Source organism: Ailuropoda melanoleuca, chromosome 11 (assembly GCF_002007445.2).
Source record: "Ailuropoda melanoleuca isolate Jingjing chromosome 11, ASM200744v2, whole genome shotgun sequence".
In the NCBI taxonomy this organism is placed as follows: domain Eukaryota; kingdom Metazoa; phylum Chordata; class Mammalia; order Carnivora; family Ursidae; genus Ailuropoda; species Ailuropoda melanoleuca.
Genome location: NC_048228.1, coordinates 54,194,605 through 54,219,655, shown reverse-complemented (window position 1 = coordinate 54,219,655; position 25,051 = coordinate 54,194,605). Strand labels below are relative to the sequence as shown.

Here is a 25,051-nt window from a genome sequence, read left to right as displayed (position 1 = left end):
GTATGGAACCACAAAAGACTGTGACTGGCCAATCTTGAAAAAGAAAAGCAAAGCTGGAGGTATCACAATTTAGGACTTCAAGTTATATTACAAAGCTGTAGAGATCAAATCAGTATGGTACTGGCACAGAATTAGACACACAGATCAACAGAATAGAAAACTCAAATGAACCCACTAGTTTATGGTCAATTAAGCTTCAACGAAGGAGGAAAGAATATCGAATGGGTAAAAGACACTCGCTTCAACAAATGATGTTGGGAAAATTGGACAGCAACATGCAAAAGAATGAAACTGGACCACTTTCTTACCCTATACACAAAATAAATTCAAAATGTATGAAAGACCTAAATGTCAGACATGAAACAATTAAAATTCCAGAGGAAAACACAGGTGGTAACCTCTTTGACATTTGCTATAGCAATTTCTTTCTAGATAGGTCTCCTGAATCCTGAAGCAAGGGAAACAAAAACAAAAATAAACTATTGGGACTTCATCAAAATAAAAACTTCTGCACAACAAAGGAAACAATCAATAAAACTAAAAGGCAACCCACAAAACGGGAGAAGATATTTGCAAATGACCTATCTGATAAAGGTTTAGTAACCAAAATATATAAAGAACTTACCAACTCAACACCCCAAAAATGAATAATTCAATTAAAAAATGGGCAGAAGACATGAACTGACATTTTTCCAAAGAAGAGATAAAGATGAGTAACAGACACATGAACATCACTCATCATCAGGGAAATACAAATCAAAACCACAATAAGATATCACCTCACACCTGTCAGAATGGCTAAAATCAACAATACAAGAAACAGTAGGTGTTGTGGAGGATGTGGAGGAAGGGGAACCGTCTTGCACTGCTGGTGGGAATATGAAGTGGTGCAGCCACTCTGGAAAACAGTAGGGAGGTTCCTCAAAAAGTTAAAAATAGAACTACCCTATGATCCAGCATTTGCACTAGTAGGTATTTACCCAAAGAATACAAAAATACTAATTCAAAATGATACATGCACCTCAATGTTTATGGCAGCATTATCTATAACAGCCAAATTATGGAAACAGCCAAATGTCCATCAACAAATGAATGGATAAGGAAGATGTGGTATATATATCTATATATTATATATATAATCGAATGTTACTCAGCCATAAAAAAGACTGAAATCTTGCCATTTGCAACAATATGGATGGAGCTAGAGTATCATGCTAAGCAAAAAAAGTCAGTCAGAAAAGACAAAATACCTTATGATTTCATTCACATGTGGAATTTAAGAAACAAAACAAAGGAGCAAAGGGGGAAAAAAGAGAAAGAGAGGCAAACCAAGAAACTGACTCTTAACTACTGGAGAACAAACTGATGGTTACAGGAGGGGAGGTGGGTGGAGAGATGGGTGAAATAAGCGATGGGGATTAAGGAGTGCACTTGTGATGAGCATGGGGTGATGTACGGAAGTGCTGAATCCCTATATTGTACACCTGACATTAATATTACACTGAATGTTAACTAACTGGAATTTAAATAAAAATTAAAAAAAGAAAGAAAGAAAGAAAGGAAGGAAGAAAGAAAGAAAGAAAGAAAGAAAGAAAGAAAGAAAGAAAGAAAGAAAGAAACAGTATAAGGGTCCTAAAGCCCATTAGGTAGAAATTAGCAAGTCAAAAGACTTTTTTAAAAAACTATATTCAGATCAAGGAAAAGTTCTTACCTGCTTAGAATACTCAGAGTTCAATAAAGCAAGTTTCATGGTTATTCACATGATAACAGATTTCTGGCACTAGGGTTTGAATATAAAATACAAAGAGAAACTGTTGGGAGAAATTTGCAGGGTAGTCCAATTACTTATAATTTTTATGCTAAGAAATTTCATTTCTATTTATTTTCAAAGATTTCTTCCCAATCTTTCCTCTCAATTCTTTCCTTTCATTGTCCTACTAGTGATTTTTAGCTAGGGGTGGTCATCCAAATTACCCATTGTGCTTAGAAAACACTAACTCTTAGGCCTGTATCCCAAACACTCCTGATTCAGAAGCTCTTTCTTGACTCAGAACTTCTGCAATTACTGATCCATTAGACTGGATCACTCTATCCCCAGCTCCTTGCCTAGCTCTCTTCCTCACAGAATTTCTGTTATCTCTGTCCACATAATAGCCCTGCTCTTCCTAACCTCCTGTCCCAAATATTCCGCAAGCCGCCTCTTCCCTCCTTGACAGTATCTCTTTACTCTTATTTATTTTTCTTCTCAGCAGTTATTATTACCTAAACTTACATATTTATTTCTTCTTCGACTATCACCTGTTTCCTCTTTCAAGCTCCAAAAAAGGCAGAGAATTTTCTATTGTGTTTCTTGAGAAATTTTCTAAGCCTAAAACAGCCTTGTACATAGTAGGCCATGGATCAATATTTGCATAATGAGACATCCCCCAGGGCTGAGAACCACTTTCCGAGCAAGTCAGCTATGTTACAAATTAGCAAAACTAAAATTTCTTAACATAACAAGATATGATATGAGATCCTAACAAAGGCTTAACACATATCACATATATCTTATTTGAAATATAAAAAGCTTGCCAAGAATCTAGTCATTAGTCATGCTGTTTTAGAATATATTCAGATCTGTTTATTTCTTCTTTATAGATGAGACTTGGATAAATTTCAAGATCTACCAAAAAGAAGGAGTTAAAAATAAAAGGAGATGGAAGGCAGCTGACTATTCCCTCCTTCATAGATTCAGAGAAGCCAGGGGGATGGGTGGAGGGTACCTCCTCCCTCTTAGAGAGTTATAGCAAAATCATCTCGGGGGCTGTTCAGACTTGTTCATTTGACCCTCAGGCTTCCTGAGAGAAGTGCTAATTTAGTGAGCTGCCTTTTCTGTGTCCAAACTCCCAGATTCACATAGCAAATCACTTAAGAACTTTACCACACTCATAGACACAACCATTACTATCATTAGGCAATATGGCCCTGGAATACATTAAATACATTTGTGTCAAAAAGGTGGCCAATTCACATGGCTAATTTAAAATATGGACTCTGGGAAACAAACTGAAGGTTTCGGAGGGGAGTGGGTGGAGGATTGGGCCAGGCCAGTAGTGGGTATTAAGGAGGGCACGTATTGCATGGAGCACTGGGTGTTATACGCAAACAATGAATCATGGAACATTCCATCAAAAACTAATGATGTACTGTATGGTGACTAACATAACATAACAAAAAATTAAAAAAAAAGAAATAAAATAAAATAAAATAGCAGATAAATGAGGGGAGGTATGTGGGGATGGGCGAAATAGATGATGGAGATTAAGAGGTACAAACCCCTAGTCATAAAATAAATAAGTCACAAGATGGACAGCACAGGGGAAAAATAAAGTAGCATATAAATTTAAAAATTGTTTAACATGGGGCACCTGGGTGGCTCAGTCCATTAAGTGTCTGCCTTCAGTTCATGTCATGATCTCAGGGTCTTAGGATTGAGCCCCATGTGGGGCTTCCCACTCAGTGGGGAGTCTGCTTGTCCCTCTCCCCCTGCCCCTCCCCCATTCATGCTTTCTCTCTCAGTCTCTCTCTCTTTCTCTCAAATAAATAAATAAAATCTTTCAAAAAAGAGTTTAACATTACTCCTGACATATATTATGTGTGAAGTGCTATTATTGGAGTGTTATTATTGTCTCCCCCAAACCCCTGCCTACATCAACTATTTCAGATGCAATGAACTTCTTAAGTTTTAAGATTTTCTCTTCTACAGTTTCATTTTCTGATGCACTATTAACTTTAGAATAATTCCTAGTATTTGAGACAAAGAGTGTATTATCTAACCTTTTTAATAGATTTAAAAATAAAATAGCCTTTTTGACTGTTATTAAACATAACATGTGGCACTTTGTTCATTCTTTGACACCCTTCAAATTAGTATTACTGTCTGGCAAATATACTTTATCCATTTCTACTTTCTTGTCAAAAGATTCTACCTAGAAACCCTTCACATTTTCACGGGCCTTTCAAAAACAAAAGCAAACAGCAAAAAAACAATAGAAAAACAAGTTTAACTCCCAACTTCATAAATCACAGAATTAATGAACAACCTATTGAGCCTTTTGATTTTATAAACAGATTTTATAAACATTTCAGAAGTGAAATCGTTTTGTCAAAGGCCACAGAGCCAATGGGTAACAGAACTAGAATGAACACCCTTGCCTTCCTAAGTCCCAATGTGATACTCTCAACACTTGACAACTTGGATGACTGTTGTCATGGCCGCCTTCTCCACAGTCTTATAGCATGTATGGTATAGCACCTGTCACATAAGTCCTAACAATCATGTTTTCATTGCTCAACTTAAAAAAAAAATCCTATGTATTTCTCTTTTCTGCTTGACTAAATTACAAGTTCTGTGAGGACAAGAACCATATCAACTCTCTGCTGCAGGACGCCAAGAGCCTTCTGTGGTCCTGAGCACCAGGAAGGAGCCTAATAAGGCTATAAAGATTGGCTGCCCTCCCTGGTGGTAGGACAAAGCAGCCCAGGGGCACAAGGAATGATGCGAGTGGGAGTGGCATCTCCCTAGGGATTCGGAAGTAAATTTCATGTGGAAAGCTTAAACATGATTGTTTCCTTCTGCATGTATACACAGCAACTTGTATTTACCCATTTAATCCTCTCAACATGCCTAGTAAAGTAAGTCTTATTAGTTTTCTCATTATGCAGGTGGAGAAACTGAGGCAGGCTCAGAGAGGTGAAACAGCACACCAGAGTTTCTCCACTAGCAAGTCAGACAAAAGCTTAATAGTCAGTAGTCGAAGACATTCATGTAATTCACAAATAATGATCCTCTATGCACATCTATTGTCAGAGCTAGTAATTTGTATTCTGTGTGACGTTCAGTCTTCATAACAGGAAGTGGTGCCAATGAGCAAATAGAAACAATTTCTATACTCTCTTTCCATCTCACAGACACATGGCAGGTATATGTATAGTGTTATAAATTGGCATCTCAATAAACAAAAATATATTTAACATATAGGCTTAAATATTAGTATAAATAAAATGATGATTAATGAAATTAATTATTCTTCTCCATTATAATTAGTTGAAATCTAACCTTAAGCATGGAAAGAAGGTAAACAATATAGATACCCAAAGAAATTAACTTAAATCCCCCCAAAATTGATATGTTGAAGCCTAATGCCCTAAGCAATGGTATTAGCAGGTGGGGCTTTTGAGAGGTGCTTAGGTCAGGAGGGTGGAGCCCTCAAAAATGAGATAAGTGCCTTTACTAAAGAGATCCCAGAGAGCTAGCTTGCTCCTTCTCGCATGTAAGGTTACAGCAAAAAGACAGCTATCTATAAGGACGTAGACCCTTACCAGGCACTGAACCTGCTGGGACCATGATTTTGGACTTCCCAGCCCCCCAACCTGTGAGGAATAAATGTTTCTTCTTATTAAAAAAAAAAAAAAAGAAAAGAAAAGAAATTAACTTAAAAATCAAAAGCTGAAAAAGACAGAAAAGGCTTAGGTAATAAATTTGCTAGATCAATAAAATAGGTATTTTATAATTCTAGGAGGTAAAATATATAAAATCTCAATGATCTCTTAGAGGTAGGTAATTTAGATACTATTTCTCCTCAATTGCTCTCTGCCGGTTCACAAGGAAAAAGGGCATCCCAGTTTTAGGATGTGGACTAAATTTCTCCTGCATATGATTAAGGCTCATAAAGGAGAAATAAAGGAAAAACGTAAAGAGAGCTTGCTGAGGGCAGTGCGGCACTGCGCGGCAGGCTGACTGTGCTCCGCACGCATATTACCTTCAGTCGTATGATGTTGAAAGATACCCCTCTTATTCAAAAGCCCTGGCAACAAGCATCCACACAAAGTTATCAGGCCTAAATCATTCCTTGTCATCCCGGGATACGAAATGATGCTATTTCACCCTTCATGGTCCATATCAAGGCAGGTGGACAAAGTCACGAGAGTTTTGATTATCCCCAGAACAAAATGAAAATCATAATTCCTGCTATAGTTCGATCTGATTACAACTTTTTAAATTTATGATTTTCCCCTTGATGACAATGGAAAACTAGCTGATCACCCAAAAGAAAATTTTGTTTCATGCTTCCTTCATTTTTGCATTCTTATATGTTAAATATGTAGATCAATATTTGAATGTAATGCAGCTAGATGCACATTTTGGGTGCGGGGTATAGCCGTGGGAGTCCTCACGTAGATCTCTAAAAGACACTAACACAATAGGAGAAGTGAATTCAAAGATCAAAAAGCCTCGGAGAGGAGGGCTACTCACAATGTTCATCAGGGTGAGGAGGTAGTTCTGGACGTGCTCTTTGCCATGGAAGCGGACCACGGAGTCGTCCACCCCCAGCAGCACCTCGATGTTGTAATCGTTCTCTTCCGTGTGTCTGCGTTGCCTTGCTGCTTCCTTCAGCTGCTGGTCAATGCTGCTGGAAATAGTACCTACATCGTCAAGGCCTCCCAGATTCGACTCTATTGAGAAACAAAAGGAACTCAGGCATTTCAGCTTCCCCAAAGGGCCTTCTGACAACTTTTTACAAAAAAAAGAATCTTCTAGGGGGTCTAACATTATAATCCATAGTCACTGAGATGCTGCTTTTCAGTTTATTCTTCAAATACTGTACACATGCTTCTGATCAGATGGAATTCCTACAAAATCAACATGGCAACACTGAGGGTGAAGTAACATAACTGTACAGAAAGCAGTGCCATCATGCCAGGCTGTTCCAGGAGGATAAGAGTGTGTACTTTCATCCTTCTGCCACTGCATCCTCAGCACAGAGCAAAGACAGTGGGGAGACAGACAGAACAGCTACTAAGTAGTTATTAAATAAATGGAGATTATAAATTAAAAAATCATGTGTTGCTAAGTTTACAGCGGTTAATTTAAGTTGCTATAATCCTGGGGGGGGGGAGTTGGAATTTGCATCACATAAATTTAAATCATTCCTTTTGCCAGTAGCCTTAACTTAAAAAACAAATTAGAGCATGGTAACATGAGAGCATCGTTGTATAATTATCAGGCATGATATAGGACTTTATTTATTTCTTATGAGTATGGCTTTCTAGTGAATGCTGCTGGGAAGACACTATAGGTCTCCACATTTGTACTGGCCATCACCTGGATAGTAGGTCATTGCCATAGCTATATATGTGAATCTGTGAGACACCAAAGTAAGAAGTCAGTCAGAAAAGACATCCAAAGAAAAACAAAAGAGGAAACATTTTTTTTCATTTTATACAGTTGAAGGAATTTAATTTTATTTTCCAAATGGACAAAACACGCGCACACACACACACACGATACAAATATCCATATAAATCTATCTATTCATTCATCTATCCATCTATCTAACAAGACAGAGAGTGAGAGAGGCATTCTCAGGTTCTAATTATCTTGATTATCTGCTTTTGGATTTCCATATTTTTGGTGACAAAAAATGTTTTCACGAAATGAAAAATAAAATTTATCATGTGGATGCTAAAATAAGATATTCAAAACTGCTGGTATAAAACTGAAAGTAGAGAAAGTAGAATAATTTCCATGTCAAATTTATATAAGCTGCAAAGGATTTTATTTTACAAACTGCCTTGATGTCTGTAACAACCCCCCCGTATCTGGAAACAAGTTTGACAGAACCAGTTCTGACTCATGCTTTATACGGGAGGCTTATTACTTAATGCTGCACTGGGGCCCATAAGCCATTTGAATCAGTGTTTGACATTAACAAATAGGCATTTTCCTCCCCACTTTTGCAGTTTTAACAAAGTTGAGGGGGGAAAAAAGGTGTCTCTTGGCCAGGAAGATTGATGACCAAGCACTAGACACATGGGATTAGAAGTATAGAGGCACAGATCTTACTCACACCCTTTCCGCTATTAAAAAACACACAGAAACACCAGCACCCTCCCCTGCAAGTATGGGCATAAGCTCTGAATATGACTACTCAGGTTTGAAAGCTATCCTGTAATTCACTTTGACCCAAACCCAAATGCTAGATCATTAGCTGGGAATTTTCTTCTCATCGGGGAATCACATTGACTCCATAATACATAAATAACTCTTACCACCATCCACATCAAACAGAAAGTTTTCCTCAAAAGTTGTTTTTAAGAGCTGCAACCCACACTGAGGGCAAGAGACTACACCTGCAAACAGCTTTACCTAATTCAACCTCAAGCCTTTTCACACACTTGAGAAAGTGAAAGGTTGTGAGAGCTAATGTACAAATAGGAAACTCATACATGAGCTCCCAGTTCTAAAAATGGCTCTTTCTGGCAGACCTGCCAGTGACAGTGTCCAACGCAAATATACTAGCAATGTCATCATATCATTAAGTCTGATGCATGAATGGAGAAGACTGAATACTTATTTCAGAAAGACAGTTCCATTCTGCTCTAACACACCTTTGGTTTGGCCCTCGAATTTCTCCTTAAATACGTGGTTTTCTGGTAAGAGAAGAAAATCTCTTTTTTCACTGCATGAAGAACCTGGAAAGGAAGAAGGAAGTCCTTTTCCTTCAACCATTGCCCTGATTCAATCAAGAATACTTCTGTCCCTATTTCCCCCTGTGCACTACAGTGCCCTTTCTATGATTCTTAAAGTGGGCAGTGTCAAACATTGCAAAGAAAGACAGTGAAAAAATTCTGGCACTTTTTATCTACACACATCAGTAGTAATTGCAGACAATTCTAAGGTTGTGAAATATCTTGACTTATAATGAATTTTTCCCAGTATATCCACTTTGTAATGTAATTGTCATGGGCTTTGTAATCAGGCATACTTGGCTTAAATCCTGGCAGGGGCCATCCTAGCGATGTGATTTTATTTAAGATGCTTACCTTCTCTAATCCTCACTTTCCTCATCTGTAAAATGGGATAATCCCTAATTTGCAGAGTTGCTGTGAAGAGATGATTTTAGTAAAAGCACTATGTACAGTGCTTAAACGTAAGTGCTCAACAAACAGTATCCACTGTTACTATTATGATGACGATGATGATGGTGATTTCCCATTGAGAGAAGTCTTCTACTCCTTTTTAAAGCTTTCTACATTTTGTTTTATATATCAGAAATTAAATACAGGTTTTTTTAAATAGAAATAAGAAAAAAATCTAGAATTAGTGAAGGGAAATCTAAACTGCTAATAACTTTAGAAAGAATGAGAGTTAACAATATTTCCTGCAGAGCATAAAGTAGGTACAAGGAGAAAAGAATCTAGAATGTTTACTTTCAGGTAAATTAGGATAAAATCCAATGAGACAAGCTTATTTAGTAGATTAAAAATCTAATATGAAAGTGCAAAGAGTTAGCTAATAGATGGCACTGATCTTGACTCGGTGCATATTTATTAGTACCCATACATGTCGCAGACCCCGAGAAGGTAAAGAACCACCTGGTACCAATGTTTGGGGGCACAGAGGTGACCAATGAAGTTATTTTTAGTGTTAAAGAGGATTGTTAGTGTTAAATAAGAATTTTGAACTTATCAAACAGATAAAGTAGAATACAATTTGTTTTGCTGATTATGAACACTTGGGCTTAAGACATTTTCAGGATGGAGCATGGCATGTTTACACACCTAGCGATAGTTACAGGAAGTCTAAGTGTACACTGCTGAAATCACTCCCAACCCAGAAGAAATTCTATAGTCTGAAAAATGGCAGGAGACAAAGGTAAAATTGGAAAAGTACAAGGTTTGATCAAGTTCTGAATCGAATACAAATACATTTGGGGTTAGAAAGCAATCTCAAATATACTGTGATAGAGGCTCTGATAGAATCATCTATCCTTATCCATTCTCTCTTCCCTAAGGAGTAGAATGTTAATTTAGTTTGAGGTGGTCATAAACCCAACTAAAAGTCACTCGCAGTCTCTCTTGGGACTATGGACCCCATGTGACTAAGAACAATTCAATGAGATATAAGCAGAAGTATTGGCTGGTATGAAAGTCTCCCACCAAGCCTCCTCAAAAAAATGTGATTCATCTAGGTAGGTTAGACCCTGTGGTCCTTTACTCATTATTCCTTCCTGCTTCCTAGAATGTGGACATGATGTCAGGAATTCTATGAGGTAACCTTAGAATCAAGGCATGTGCTTAGTATGACAGGGGAGCTATAAAGAAGAGATCTGACCCCACGATGATTGTGGAGCTGGCATCCCAGTCCTGGAGTGCCTAGCACCAGACTTTGTTACACATGGGGGGATAGCCTTTCTATCATGTTTTGGCCAAGTTTGGGTTTTCTTTTATATGTCACTGAATCTAGCCCTAATAGATAGAACATTGACAATAATTTTGTTGTGTAAATTCCTCATCAGTCCTGCTCCATTTGGGAATGCAAGTTAATTTTCATGTGGATAAGCGAATGGTAAAGTAAGGTTCAGTTTATCAAAATGTCCCAGCTTTCTTTGTAGTACACCAACTTCAGAAAATGAGGAAGGAAATGTTTTACAGTAACCATAAACATAGGATGAGTCTATATGTATAAATTTAACATTCTTCATGAACAGAATACAGTTGTGAAAATGAAGGGACCAGGATGCCACAAGCTGGATTTTCCAATAGTAGGTGGAGATCCTAAGATCAGAGCTAAAAATAGGCGTAAAATTCAACAAATGTCGTATGTTAACATCAGAAGCAGAGAGGAGTTAAATTGTGTTGACCCGTTAAATCATCCAATAGTGATTTTTCCACTGATATCTTTTTAAAAAATGTATATGTTTATAATTCCTAAAAAGATACACTACCAGCACCTCCATATACGGGGGGCATCATTCCACCAAGATATAAAAAAGATTTCTCTGAAAAACAGCTGAATCCTTCACCAAATGGGAAATTCCATAATGATAGTTCAAAGAACTATATTCAGGCCAATTTATGATGTCAATTCCGAAATTTCATTAAGTAACTGTTGCTTTTTTTAAAAAAAGACATTACCATTGAATGAATATTAGTTTCCGTGATTTCTTTTCCCCAAAAGTTCTAATTCTAAAGTACACGTTTGCTTTTGTTTTCACTAAGGGATAGCATACAGCAATTTTTAAAATGCAAAATGTCTTACCTTTCAAGTGAAAAAATAGCATTTTTATGGTTTGAGTTTATGATCATTAGCAGATTAAAAAAACAGAAAAGTCACCTCAATGTCTAATACATACGGCATTCTGACTTTTCATGTGAATCTCTTATATGACAATTAAAACGCTTTAAGCTGCAAATAAAACTTTCAAGTGTTTCAAGCAACTAGGAAACATATTAGTTTGCATTGCAAGAGGCCCAGGAGTCAGGTGATTCCTGGGTTTATCGGTTTATTGACAGATCATCAAGTAAGCAGTTTTCTCCATCTCTCATATCCTGCCATTCTTGGTGAATCAACTTTGTTCCCAGATCAGCTTCTTTGATTATTTCAAAATGGCAGCACCAATTTCAGCATCATAGCCAGGTACCACAACTTGTGTCTTCCCGTACATGTTTCTTAGTAGTCAAGAAAAATCTTTCCTAGAAGCCCAGTACATTTAACTATAAGTTTTAGTGGTCAGAATTGAGTCACATGCCCATGTAAAAATGATTCACAGATAAGGAGAACAGAACCCCACCTATGTCCTAGTCCCATCAGAAATCAGCCCCTGTAACTGAGCCTGGCCGCTCCTGAAGATGAAGGGGGCAGGCATTGAAACAAAAAAGAGAGGAAAACCAATATTGTACAGGAAACCCACACTGTTGAATTCTCCTTTTCTGATCCTCCTCTTCCTGCATTCCCTACCACTGGTCTTCCACTGGTCTCTTTTATTCTGTCTTAGTTTGTATTAATGCAGTTTGTGTTTTGTTTCTGTTATTGCAATCTGTTTGCCTAGAGATCATTTTCCATTCTCCTGCAAGGTACAGTCCTTCATTTCCATGGTAGGGGACTCATATCATTGTTGCTTGCCTAGCCCATTCCAATTGTTTCTTGAATAAATTACTGAAAAATCTGGGCATGGGCAGAGTTGTCAGACAAAATACAGTATATTCTGTTAAACTCAAATTTCATATAAACAACACTTTTTAAAAATAAACATGTCCCAAATATTGCATGGGATGTGACTTACACTAAAAACTTATTCAATGTGTTATTTGAAATTCAAATTTAAATGAGAATTCTGTATCTTTAATCTGCTAAATCTAGCAAGCATAGGTATGGGGTGGTCTTTCTCCAGGAGGTCCACACAGTTACATGGTTTTATGCCCACCCACCCTCAATTCCCTGCTCCACCCCTGTATACTCAGTTCTGGTATTGGGCATTGACCCAGGGATGGCCAAGTACTATATCCCATTTCCTTGATTCTAGTGATCGGTTAATGGATGGGTAAATGGTCTAAGTCATACCAATTAAACTATGACCTAGGATTATTTTATTTGTAGTTACTAGGAAAGAAATTCCCTCTACTAAGCTTGAAACTTGCAGAATATAACATGGAAGCTGCTTGGGACTAGGATGAGGATAGTTGTTGGTCTATGTTTAATGCAAGAAGAAGAAAGTGAAGATTAAAGTGGAGAGAACAGGGGCGCCTGGGTGGCACAGCGGTTAAGCGTCTGCCTTCGGCTCAGGGCCTGATCCCGGCGTTATGGGATCGAGCCCCACATCAGGCTCTTCCGCTATGAGCCTGCTTCTTCCTCTCCCACTCCCCCTCCTTCTGTTCCCTCGCTGGCTGTCTCTATCTCTGTCAAATAAATAAATAAAATCTTTAAAAAAAATAAAATAAAATAAAGTGGAGAGAACAGATTATGCTCTATTGACAACTTTCAGCCACTGAATTCAACCATTCCTGAAACCTTGGTCTTTTCAATTTCATGAGTCAATAAACTACTGCCACCTTATTTTCTCTCTCACAACTTAATTTTTTCCCTTAAAACAGTCTGATGTTAATTCCTAGCAGCCAAAACTAAAAGAACCTTGATAAATAAACCCATCTATACCCTTCCTGCTACAGTCATCAATTTTCCTCATCTTCCTTTCCACTCTTCCTTAATAAACTATTCTTGGGCTATAAAGTCCTTTGAAAAGGTTGACATGTTCTCTTTAATCTCCCAAATAAATTATTTTATTCTCTTTATCTCATTGGAAATGAAGGGCTTTTCTACTAGTGACGTGTTTCCTAGTGTGTTTCTTCTATTGTTCTTATTCAGCTAAAACTATAAACTTATCGTTGAAGGACAATAGTTTTTCATTTCCAAATATTATCCCTCTGTACATTGAATAGCATTTTAATTAACATCTCTCCTCTTCTTGACTAAGTTATATTCCATCTTACTTCAAGTTTTTGTAGATGACCTCTCCTAAATCCAAGAGTAGAAAAAGGAGTCCCTACACTCAATGTACTAGAGTACATTCTAGCAATCTGACACCGCTAGAAGTTAAAGTTTTCTAGGTAAGCTCAACTGCATAGAAGAGAGAGAGAGAATTCCATTTCACAGCTGCCAATTTCAAACCTCAAATTATGTACATCAGTTGCCTCGTATGTGCTACTTTTAAAGGTAAAGAGATTTCTTCATTTCAGACTTCCACAGAAACTCTATTTGAGCATAGTAAATTTTTTCCAAAGACATATGGAATGATTTAATAAAAATTAAACAAATCATTATAGCTAAATTATGAATATTAATACTTGCCATATATTCTTTCCAATAAATATATAAAGAACAGGGCGTGGACCTACACTGTTCTAAGCACTGGGAAAACAGCAGTGGACCAGGCAGACATGGAGCTTGTCCATACTGAACTTGCATTCTAGTGGTATGAAAGATGAAGCAGGATAAGGAGAATAAAACAGGTTGAAGGGAGTAAGAAAGACACGAGGAAGGCACAATTTTGGATAAGGTGTTCAGAAGAAGGTAGAAAATGGACAGTGATTTTATAAAGTGATGGAATGAGCCACACGAATATCAATATTGTATTTGTGGGAGATAAATATATACTTTTAATACCTATATATAGAGTTTTCATTTATATCATAGATCTTTTAGAATGAGGTTGTATGGTGGAATACCAAGAAATTCAGAATAAATTCAGGAATATGGCAGGCAGGCTTTCTAAAATGGCCCCCAAAAGATCCATGGAACTTGTGAAAATAACAAGATATCAATCCTATGATTATGTTATATGCACAGCTGACTGTAAGATAAAGGCATATTTCAGGTGGGCCTGATCTAATCTCATAAGTCATTAAAAGTGCAAACCTTTCCCTGACTGGTTGCAGAAGAGAAGGTCAAAAACGTGAACTATGAGAAGGAAAAAAGGAAATAATGTACCATTGTTGGCTCTGAAGATGGAGGGGGCTTGTGCAAGGACCAGAGATTTCGAATTGCTGACAATGAGCCCTAGTCAACAACTATTGAGGAAATGGGGACCTCAGTCCCACAACAACAAGAACCTGAATTCTGCCAACAGAGGGAATGAGTTTGGAAGTGAATTCTTTCCTAGAGCCTCCAGACAGGAGTTCAATCTGGCTAGAACCTTGATTTTGGCCTTATGATAGCCAAGCACAGAAATCAGTCCAGTCACCTTGGATTCTGATCTATAGAATGTGCGCTAAAAAATGAGTTCTTGGTGATTTGTTATGCAACGATGGAAAAATAATACAAAGAGAACAGAACTCGAGGCCCAGCTCGACTATGCTCCGTCTGTAACATTTGGGAAAGATGCCAAACTTATCTGGGCCTCAGTTTCCTTACCTATAAAATAAATGGGTTGTGCTAGAGGAACACCAAAATCTTCTTCTTGGCTAAATTTCCATAATTAATCATTGGGCCATGATGTCACTATTTCAGATGATTAAAGTTGCTTTCTTGATCATAAATGATTGATCATTCTTATAATTAACTTGTTGTTAAATCCTTGGTCAAGGATATGATTCACAATTAAAACATTTCACATGGAAAAATGTGCTACACTATAAGAAAAACCGCACTATGATATAAATACTTGGTGACAATGTAGAAGTCTAGTAATTTATTACAATAAGACATAAGCTTCTCGTTTACCATTTAAACTGGTGAGAACAGATACTACATTCGATCTTAGCCCAAATGCTGAGAAGCGATTCGTTTACCATTTAAATAAGAACACAGAGTGCTCATAAAGTCTGGAGGCATAGAAAAATGTATATAATATCATCAAGGACATCTTCGATTTCTTCCCTGAAAAATAAAGTATTATCTATGTTCCAGATTTTGTAGACAACCTAAAAAGGTTTAGTAAAGGTAGCATTTAGATTATTTAAGTATTTACACATCCACAACACCAACCACAAGTTATCCTAAGTGATTAAAAATTCACTTTATGCCATTTTGTTGTGTTGCAATAAAATTTACTACGCTACCTGTCAACAAATTTTTACCAAAGTTATAAAAACATGAATTAAAAATGCATATTAACCATAAATGAAAATACTCAAGTGGTCATCTACATTTTTTAATTTGAAGTTGTATGCTCACTTGAATAATACTGATCAAACAGTTTTGACTTATGTTCCGATGAAAGGTTATTTTTTTAAACAAATTGTGATTTATTCATACTCCTCAGCAATAAAAAAGAATAAACTATGGATACACAACTAATATACAGAAATCAGTAGCATTTCTATACACTAACAATGAAGTCAAAGAGAAATTTAAAAAACAACACCATTCATAATTACACCAAAAAGAATAAAATACCTAGGAACAAACTTAACCAAAGAGGTGAAAGACCTATACTCTGAAAACTATAAAACACTGATGAAAGAAATTGAAGATGACACCAACAGATGGAAAGATATTCTACACTCATGGATTGGAAGAATTAATATTGTTAAAATATTATTTAAATTATATTGAATTATAATAATTGAATTATATTGAATTAATATTGTTAAAATGTCCATATTACCCAAAGCATTCTACAGATTCAATGCCATCCCTATCAAAATACCAACAGCAATTGTCACAGAACTAGAGCAAATCATACTAAAATTCGTATGGAACCACAGAGGACCCTGAGTTGCCAAAGCAATCCTGAGAAAGAGAAACAAAGCTGGAGGTATCACAATTCCAGATTTTATGAGCTACTATACTAAGCTGTAGCAAGCAAAACAACATAGTACTGACACAAAAATAGACACATAGATCAATGGAACTGAATAGAGGGCCCAGAAATAAAGCCACACACCCATGGTCAATTAATCTATGACAGAGGAGGCAAGAATACAGTGGGGAAAATACAGTCTTTATAATAAATGGTGCTGGGAAAACTGGACAGCTACATGTAGAAGAATGAAACTGGACCACATTTTAACACCATACACAAAAATAAGCTCAAAATGGATTAAAGACCTAAACGTGAGACCTGAAACCATAAAAATCCTAGAACAGAACATAGACAGTAATTTCTCTGACACTGACCCCAGCAACATTTTTCTAGATATGTCTCCTAAAGCAAAGGAACTAAAAGCGAAAACATATTGAGACTTCACCAAAACAAAGGCTTTCCTTAGTGAAGGAAACCACCAGCAGAACAAGAAAACAACCTACTGAATGGGAATTTGCAAATAATATGTCTGAGAAGGGATTAATATCCAAAATATGGAAAGGTTAATTTTATAACCCTATCATATGTCATCAATATATTTAAGCCATAGTAATTATTGCAGATTTAAGATAAATTACGACAGAGCAATATTTTCTATCAAATACTATGATTGGAATAGTTTAACTGCCAACCCAAAAATAACATCATCCACATTAACTTTAAAACATGGCATGTTTTGCATTCAAAAAAAATTGTTGAGCCATTCCTAAAGTGAATTTCCATTAAAGACAATTATTTGCTAAAATAAAACTATTCTTAGTCTAACAAATAAAATGCACCAGAGGGAAAGAAGTATTGTTATATTTACATTTTACTCATATAAATACACGCCTATAATACATCCTCCCACATAGTCTGGATCATATGGAAGCCAAAAAATCAAGCTTGTTTTTATATCTTCTGTTTTTGTAAACATATGTAATACAGTTTTAATAGCTGTTTTTATCCATTGTTTTCTAACATTTCTGTCCCTTACGGATCAGTTCTGATTGATTTTTCTCATCTTCGTGGGTTGCACTTTCGTATTCCTTTGCATGCTTGCTAATTTTGATCAGATGTCTGACACAGTGAATCTTACCTTGCTCGTTGCTGATGTATTCCTATTCCTGTAAATATTCTTGAGCTTTATTCTTGGATGCAGTCAAGTTACCTGAAAACAGTTTGGTCCTTTCAGGTCTTGCTTTTCAGATAAATCAGAAAGGACCAGAGCAGTGCTCATCTAGAGGTAATTATTCACCACGACCGAGGGAAGACCTTTCTGTGTGCTCCATCCAGCGCTGGGTGAATCGTAAGATGTTCCAGTCCACATAGTTTAAACAAGCACTATTCCCAGGCCCGTGCAAGCATGAGCACTGTTACCTCTAATCCCCTCAGGCGGTTCTTTTCCAACCTTTGCAAAATTTCCTCACATATATTTGCTGATTAGGACTTGACTAAATACTAGAGGGGAACCTGTTCAGATCTTCAGAGTTCTACCTCTGCATAGTTCTCTTGTCGCTTATAGCTCTGTGAACTCTGGTCACCTTCATCTCCCAGACTCTCAGCTCGGGCTTCTCCACTCTGTCAGGCTCGGCCTGGTTGTCCTTCCCTGAGATTCAGACTAAAAACCCTTTAGGCAGTAAACTGGAATACTGCTGAGGTTCACTTCATTTGTTTCTCATCTCTTAGGGATCCCTATCCTTCACTACCCGATACCTGGTATCTTACAAACCGCTGTTTCATATATTTTGTCCATTTCTGGTTGTTTAAAGCAGGAGGGTAAACCAGTCTCTGTTGTTCTATCTTGGCCAAGAGCAGAAGTTCACTTAATTTGGTTTTTCTAAGAACATATGGTAGTTTAGAAACTTGGATTTATAGGCATGTTACTTTGTAACATGACTTAGAATTTTCTAGCAATTCAGCTTTCCCCAAATAGCTTTCTATACACATTTACTTGGACTTGTGGAAGTTAGGCAGTAGTGAAATGTTCAGTGTAAAAGTCCTGACAACACTCTTAATTTTAAAAAAATCATACTTTCATAAGATATTAAATCTCCTTGAATATGTTCTTGCAACATATGATTTTATATGTAAAAAAGAGACATTTAAGGTTGAGCAGTCTTTAGGAGATCTCAAAAAATATGCATATTATGTTCACCTTACTCCTAGAACGATCTGAATTTCTTTGTTCATTAAAAGCTGGTTGAGCCAAGAGGTACTGTAAATGTGTTTACAGAAAGAAACTTTCTTCCAAGAGTAGTCCCCTCTCAAAAAAAGCTGCTTGTTACTTAACACAAACATGGAGGGAAATAAAAAAATCAAAACCTTAGCAAACACAGGTATCATCTTACAGTCCAAAGAACACAATGTTTGAAATATTCGCTGAAAAGGTTTTGCATGGAGAATTATAAACTAGGTTTTGTAAAAAATTATAAACTAGGTTTTTTTTTAAATCATATGTAGATGAGAGAAAATTGGGGGTGAACTGCAGGAAGTCATGTTTTAGCAGCGAAGGCAAGAAATACATCCTTTAAATCAGAGTTCACTGTGGGACATTTCCTAAAATCAACAAGGGCTCCAACAAGCGGGATGAAACTGCTCACTCAAAAAAGAAATCATGTCGTGAAAAGGAAAGTGAGACCTTTATGCATTTTTAATTCAAGAAATCTAAACATTTATTCATTCAGCTCAAATCAAGGAATGACGTATTTGATGGGTTAACACAGACGTAGTGAAAACATTTCACCACTGACTGTCATCGAAGTCAATAAATACTGATATTTTCTTCAAGTATCAGATGGGAAATCCAGATAAGTCTGTTTCTATGTGAGTGTGAGCTAATTTCATCTCAACTCATTCAGTACTTTTGAAGATCTAATGGATTGGTTATACAAAAAGAAGCCTCACAAATGGAAATACTAGGATTACTAAAAATTGCCAGCATTCCTTTCTCTGCTCACTCCCTCTTTACTTGATTTCCTTATTCTCCTCCTCACTTCCTTGCAGCCATCTATTTCCAAACATTTCTTGAGTACCTTTTTAGCATGGAATCTGACCTAGCTTCTGTGAATAGAAGGTGAATAATCCCAGTGCCTGTCATTGAGGCAGACACAGTTAAATAGGGAGGAAAGATAGGTGAACAGATGTTTTGATACAAGGTAAGTAAGTAACTGAAGTAGAACCAGCGTCCTCTACTAGAAGAAATGTGAGACTATTCAACAGAGGAGGTGATATGTGAGCTGGATTTTAAAAGACTCACAGAAGTTAGACATGGGGACAAAGAGGGAGGGCCATTCCAGGCAATGACACACATGCAGAAGACCTGACAAGGACCGACAAATGGGGGGAACAGAACTTCGAAAAGGATGGAAGAAAAATAAGTGAAGACTTGTGTCGAGAGATGTGGTCACTAAGGAGGTGGAAGCAAGATTATGAAGAATCTTAAATAATTTATACACAGGCTTAGAGCTGGGTTTGCTTGGGGGGGGTAGTTCCGTATCGTGCCTGTTCTCCTGGCATAAATATTAGTAATGTTTTCTTTCGCTCTCAAATGTGGCCTAGTTTGAACAACCAGTCAGGTGGTCAGGTTACTTATAGGTGTCTTGGTATCAGAATGTGATTTTTAGAAGGAGGGCTGAAGCTATACAATTCTCCTCTGTGCACTTACGTTCAACGATAACAGAGGCACTGTAATAACAGGACTTCCATGTTCTGTTGCAGTGATGTTCCCTCCCCGTTGAGCAAACAGGGTGATGAATAGGATTATGCGGCCGTCAACATCCATTCCAACCTCCTTGCGTTGTCAGCGCCTGCAGAGGTCAATGTATTTGCCCCAATGTGCTTGCAGTGAGGATTCCTGGTGAGCATTTGGTTATGCCAACGTGAGTGAGTTTTGAAATCAGGAGTGGCGAATATGGTTGGGGAGACGTTGTAGACTGTACGGGTACTCTGTAGAAACTTGCTACATCTAGTTGTGGGCTGTGTGGAGGCTGCGAGGAAAGCGCAGAGCAGCAGTGCCTGTTGTAACCTTCAGAGAGGTCTTCATTCTTGGAGTCAACAGGTCTGGTGGCAGCTCACTCGTTCCCCCCTTCCCTGGCCTGAGCCGCAAGAGCAGCAGCCCGGGTGGGCCACTCGGCTATATCATTCTAAGAACAAGTCCAGGAGCTCAAGCCTAGCGGCCACTCCTTCAATCCTTCCAACAATTTAATGCATACTTAATTCTTTATATTAAATCATTTCATGCTTAAAATAGCTAGTGTGGTTTCAATTTCCTGGAACTGAACCTTGACATATATATGGTAAGTTATTTAACAAAACTGGGCCTCAAATATACAGCCATGTAATGAGAGGGCTGGTCTACTCAGCGATCTGCAAGATCTCTCCTACCTCTAGAATTCGCTTCTGTGATTCTATAATTGTGTCAAGTTTGCCAAATACCTCCCTCCATTTTTCCTGTCCTGCAGCCCTGAGAAACTGCTTCCAATCTGGCCTCTAGCTTACATTTCCATATAACTGTTTCACTAAGATCACTATTAATAAACTTTTAGTAGTCAGAAAATGCACCAAAAGCCATAGGGTGTGTACAAGACAGCCACTCATCCATTTAACAAATATTTATTGAGCTCCTATTCATGCCAGGTGCTCCTAAGTAATATTTTATAAACTCCTTGACCTAGTCCAAGCATTTGTTTAGACAAAACATTCCTGGAAGTATATTTTGTCTTTGTCTTGTTTGCAATTTAATAATAACTGTCACTCCCCAACCTCTAGATATCCCCTCTCTGCCTGTCTTCATTCCGGCTTCAGTCAGGCTATTGCCTCTTTACAGAAACGGACCTTCTTCCTTCTCTCTATACCAGTGTCTCCATTTTCAGCCCATTTTGCTTTCCTTAATAGGGTGAATCATCACACATTCTCTCCACTGGTGTGGTTTTTCAACTTCACATTTTATTCTTCTCCACTCTTAGTTTTCCATGTCTCTTCAGGTGGTCCTTTGCTGGATCCTGTGCTCCTCACCAATTGGCTGAGAATCACCCAAGGCCCTTTGCTTTCATATTCCTTCAGACAGATCATTCAGTCATCGAATTTTAATACCTTTTTAACCTTAAGTTGCATATCCTGAGTTACAGAACATTTCTACGTTGCTGTTATTTCTACGTTGCTGTTCCAATGTCTTCTCACTATAATTATTCTCAAAGCATTAACTTCTCTCAACATGATAATCCTTCAACAATCTTCTCGTATTTCCTCTTCAGGAAATCAAAACACTGACGTCATTTTTACTTTGCTTGCCTCATCAGGCCATTCCCAAGTTCTGGTAATTCTTGTTACACATTATTCTTAGATTTGCCATTCTGCATCCAGTATCATGTCCCAGGTTCCGTATTGGACTCTGTCTTCTCGTTCCCTATTTTCTGTCTCCACCTATCCTATGTTCGGCCACTTAAATGATCTCCTTTAAATGCTATCACAAAAGCTTTGGTAGTGCAAATTTCCTTTCCTCATTAAATCTAAATCTTTTGTCAGTGGCCAAATATTGCACTATACTTAAATTACAGATCATTTATTGTAGTCTGGTTTCATTTTTTTCTTTAAAAGAGTTAACCTAATTGTCATTTCACAGTCTACTCATTTCTGCCCTTTTACTTATTTCATTAGCCTAGAATGTTGTCCACCTGAACTAAACAGTATCACAAAAAATCCTTAAAGGAATTGCCCTAAGTGTTTCCTATTCAAGGATCATCTCATGTGACTCTAATCAATATATTAAGCAATCCTAGAGGATTTCCTATTAATGTTTGTAATTAAAGCCAAAACTTAAAAAAAGTATTGAAGGGTAAATTCATGTGCTATTGCTCAATGAATACCAGAGTAAGTCCTTGGTAGAGCAAAGAATAGTCACAGGTAATAAAACTCACCACGGCATATAGCTTCATGTAACAGCAAACCTGAAAGCTAGATATGTACTGCATAATATTTGCTCTAACACAGTTGTACTCACATATGCATATGACATATGAGAGTTATTTTGCCTTTATCCTATTTAGTTTGGAACTCTTCTTTATATTGATTTCATGGTACTGTAGACAGAGGGAAATAAATAAATATTCTTGAATGCAGAAAACTTTTGTGATTAAAAAAATCTGATAATTAATGATTGGGTCCATTTTTTAAAAAATGGGGAAATATGCTAAAAAGTAGTCCAATGAGCCTGGACACATGAAGAGACCAATAAATGTTTGTTAAATAAATGAGTAAGTAAGACAGCAGGTGAATTTAAAGAAAATGGGGATAGAAACAGATCATAACCTATCGGTGTACATAAAGTAGAAGAATGGGAAAAAATATAATAACTAATTGTTCCTGAGGTTTCTGACAGTACTAGAAATGATAACACCAAAGAAAAACTGGAGACAAGTTATATATCCAGAAGTAGGTACACAATTAAATAAATTCTGTCTTATAATACACACTATAATATACATATAATATTATAGTTCATGTACATATCTATCTGTAACATAGTTAATCCTCATTATTCATGGGTCTTTCTATTTGTGAATTTGCTTATTCAATAAAAGTTATTGGTAATCCCAAGGTCAATACTGGCAGTGCTTTCTCAGTCATCCGTGAACATGCACAGAGTAGCAAAAAAAATTTTCAATAAAGTAAGAAAATAAAATTAAAAAACAATTATGATTTATATGGGAGAAAAAAATGTGTCACTATTTCCAGAGGACATGATTGTGTTTCTAGAAATTCAAAAGAATCTGCAGATCAACTATTAGAATTAATGAATTAATTAAGCAAGTCACTGAATACAAAGCCAAAAAAAAAATCACTTGAATTTTATATATTAACAGCAAAGGATGAGAAATAAAATTTATCAACAAATAAAAGCAATACCATTTAAAAGAGTATAAAAAATCAAAGTCTTAGGAAAATTGAGCTAAGATGTGCTAGACCTCTACACTGAGAACTATAAACATTACTTAAAGACAATGAGCCACAGAGTTGGAGAAAATATTTGCAACACATATCTGACAAAATATTCACATCCAGAACGTATAAGTACTCCTACAAAACAATAATAAGATAGACATTCAATTTTTAAAAGTGTCCTTAATCTTGCACTTCACAAAAATATCAGTCTAATAGCCAATAGGTGTATATAAAGGTTCTCAACATTTTTAGACATCAGGAAAAACAAATTAAAGCCAGATAAAACATACCTGCTACAATAACTAAAACCGGAAAATAAAACTTGACAATCCCAAGCATTGGATAGGATTTGATCAATCGGACTCTCACACACTGCAGGTGGGAATACCTATTGGTATAGTAGTTTGTAAACCATTTGGCATCATCTACTGAAGTTGAATATATGCACACCCTAAGAAACAGCAATTCTACTCCTATGTAAAAACTAAACAGAAATGAGTGTATATGAGTGCCCACCCTAATACATGTACAAGAATATACACAGCTACTTATAATAGCTAAAACTACAAAATAGATTGGATGAATAAATAATGGTAAATGTGTATGATGGCACAGAATAGAGCAATAAAAGAGAACAAATTGCCACAGCATGCAGCAACATGGATTAACCTCGTGGATATAATGTTAAGTTAAAGAGACCAAAGAAAAAAAAATAAATATCTATGACTCAATTTATATTATATATATTAATTTCATGAAAAAGCCAAAATACACTATGTTGATAGAATTCAGAATGGTGATTACCTCTGATGGATACTGAATTAGGAGATGGTATAAGGTAAGCTTTTGGGATGGTAGAAATGTTCCACAACTTGTAAGGGTTAAATTTGTAAAAATTAAGCTGAAAACTTAAGATTTGTGAATGTTACTGTATGTAGATTATAGATCAAGACAAAACTACAAAACATAAAGATTTAAATGTAAATCTCTTCTATCATATGTTAATGCCTTATTTGACACAAGTATAGAAATATGCAACTTGGGAGAACATCATAAAAATCCCTGAAGGATATAATAGAGCAATCTAAATTGATGCAAAATAATTTATGCAAGAGCAGCAAAAGACCTCCCACAAAGACTGGCTTCTTTCCTCCCAAAAAAGTGACTTGATAACAAAACACTTTAAATCAAGCCACAAAATGTAATTCCTAGGGGGTGGAATGTCTGGTGAACGTTAGCCTAGTAGAGTACACAGGACATCTGCCAGAGTTTTGTCACAGAATGCCTACGAGATCATTCTTCATAAGGTCTCCTCTCCATACTCCTGACATGATATAAACTACTTTGGTATTTATGTACGCTGGACACTTCTTCAGTATACTTTATAGGTTTTTAAATAAAACCAGGTGGCACTTTAGGTACCCCTAAGGGGGGGGGGAAGGTTTCTCTGTAGCACACTTGTGTGCATTAGAATCCCCTAATTCTTGAGTCTCCACCCAGATATTTTCCTGCAGTCGGTCTGCAATGGGCTTTAGAATCTGCATTTCAAGAAACACTCCAGGACCCTCTGAGTCAAGTGGTTTGGGTTACCCGTTTGTGGTATACTGCTCGATACTACTGTATCGACTATTTATTTTCACTTCACTTGTTTATTTTAAAAATATAGTGTCTTCGCTCTACGGGATCTTAGTTTGGATGACAGAACTTAATACAATAAGTGACAAACTATATATGTGCTTATCTTTCAAATATATCATAAATCTCTTATCTGCTATTTAGATTTTATCTTTCTCAGTCACATCAGTGTAACAACATTAACTTATTAAATAATCCAAGAAGGAAAACAACTGAAGTAATGCCTTTCCATATTAATTAATAATTATTATATGCATAGAATGATTTTTCACCATATAAGCCTATTAATTTTTTATTAGAGTAAAAGAGGTAACTCAGACTTGGACCAGAGCTATCTGAATCTGCTAACACATAAATTCAGGGTTAAT

General features: G+C 36.6%; 1 protein-coding gene and 1 non-coding gene across 2 annotated transcripts in view; both read right to left on the bottom strand.

Annotated features, from left to right (window-relative positions):
• Positions 1–25,051, bottom strand: part of ADAMTS3 (ADAM metallopeptidase with thrombospondin type 1 motif 3) — a 260,177-nt gene that overhangs the window by 64,352 nt on the left and 170,774 nt on the right. The window contains exon 5 of the mRNA XM_034671705.1: positions 6,299–6,498. Within this exon, the coding sequence (XP_034527596.1) occupies positions 6,299–6,498 (200 nt within the window). The remainder of the gene's footprint in view (positions 1–6,298; positions 6,499–25,051) is intronic.
• On the bottom strand, positions 14,921–15,103 carry LOC117804521. The gene has a single exon (XR_004629004.1). It is a non-coding gene; the product is annotated as a U2 spliceosomal RNA (small nuclear RNA).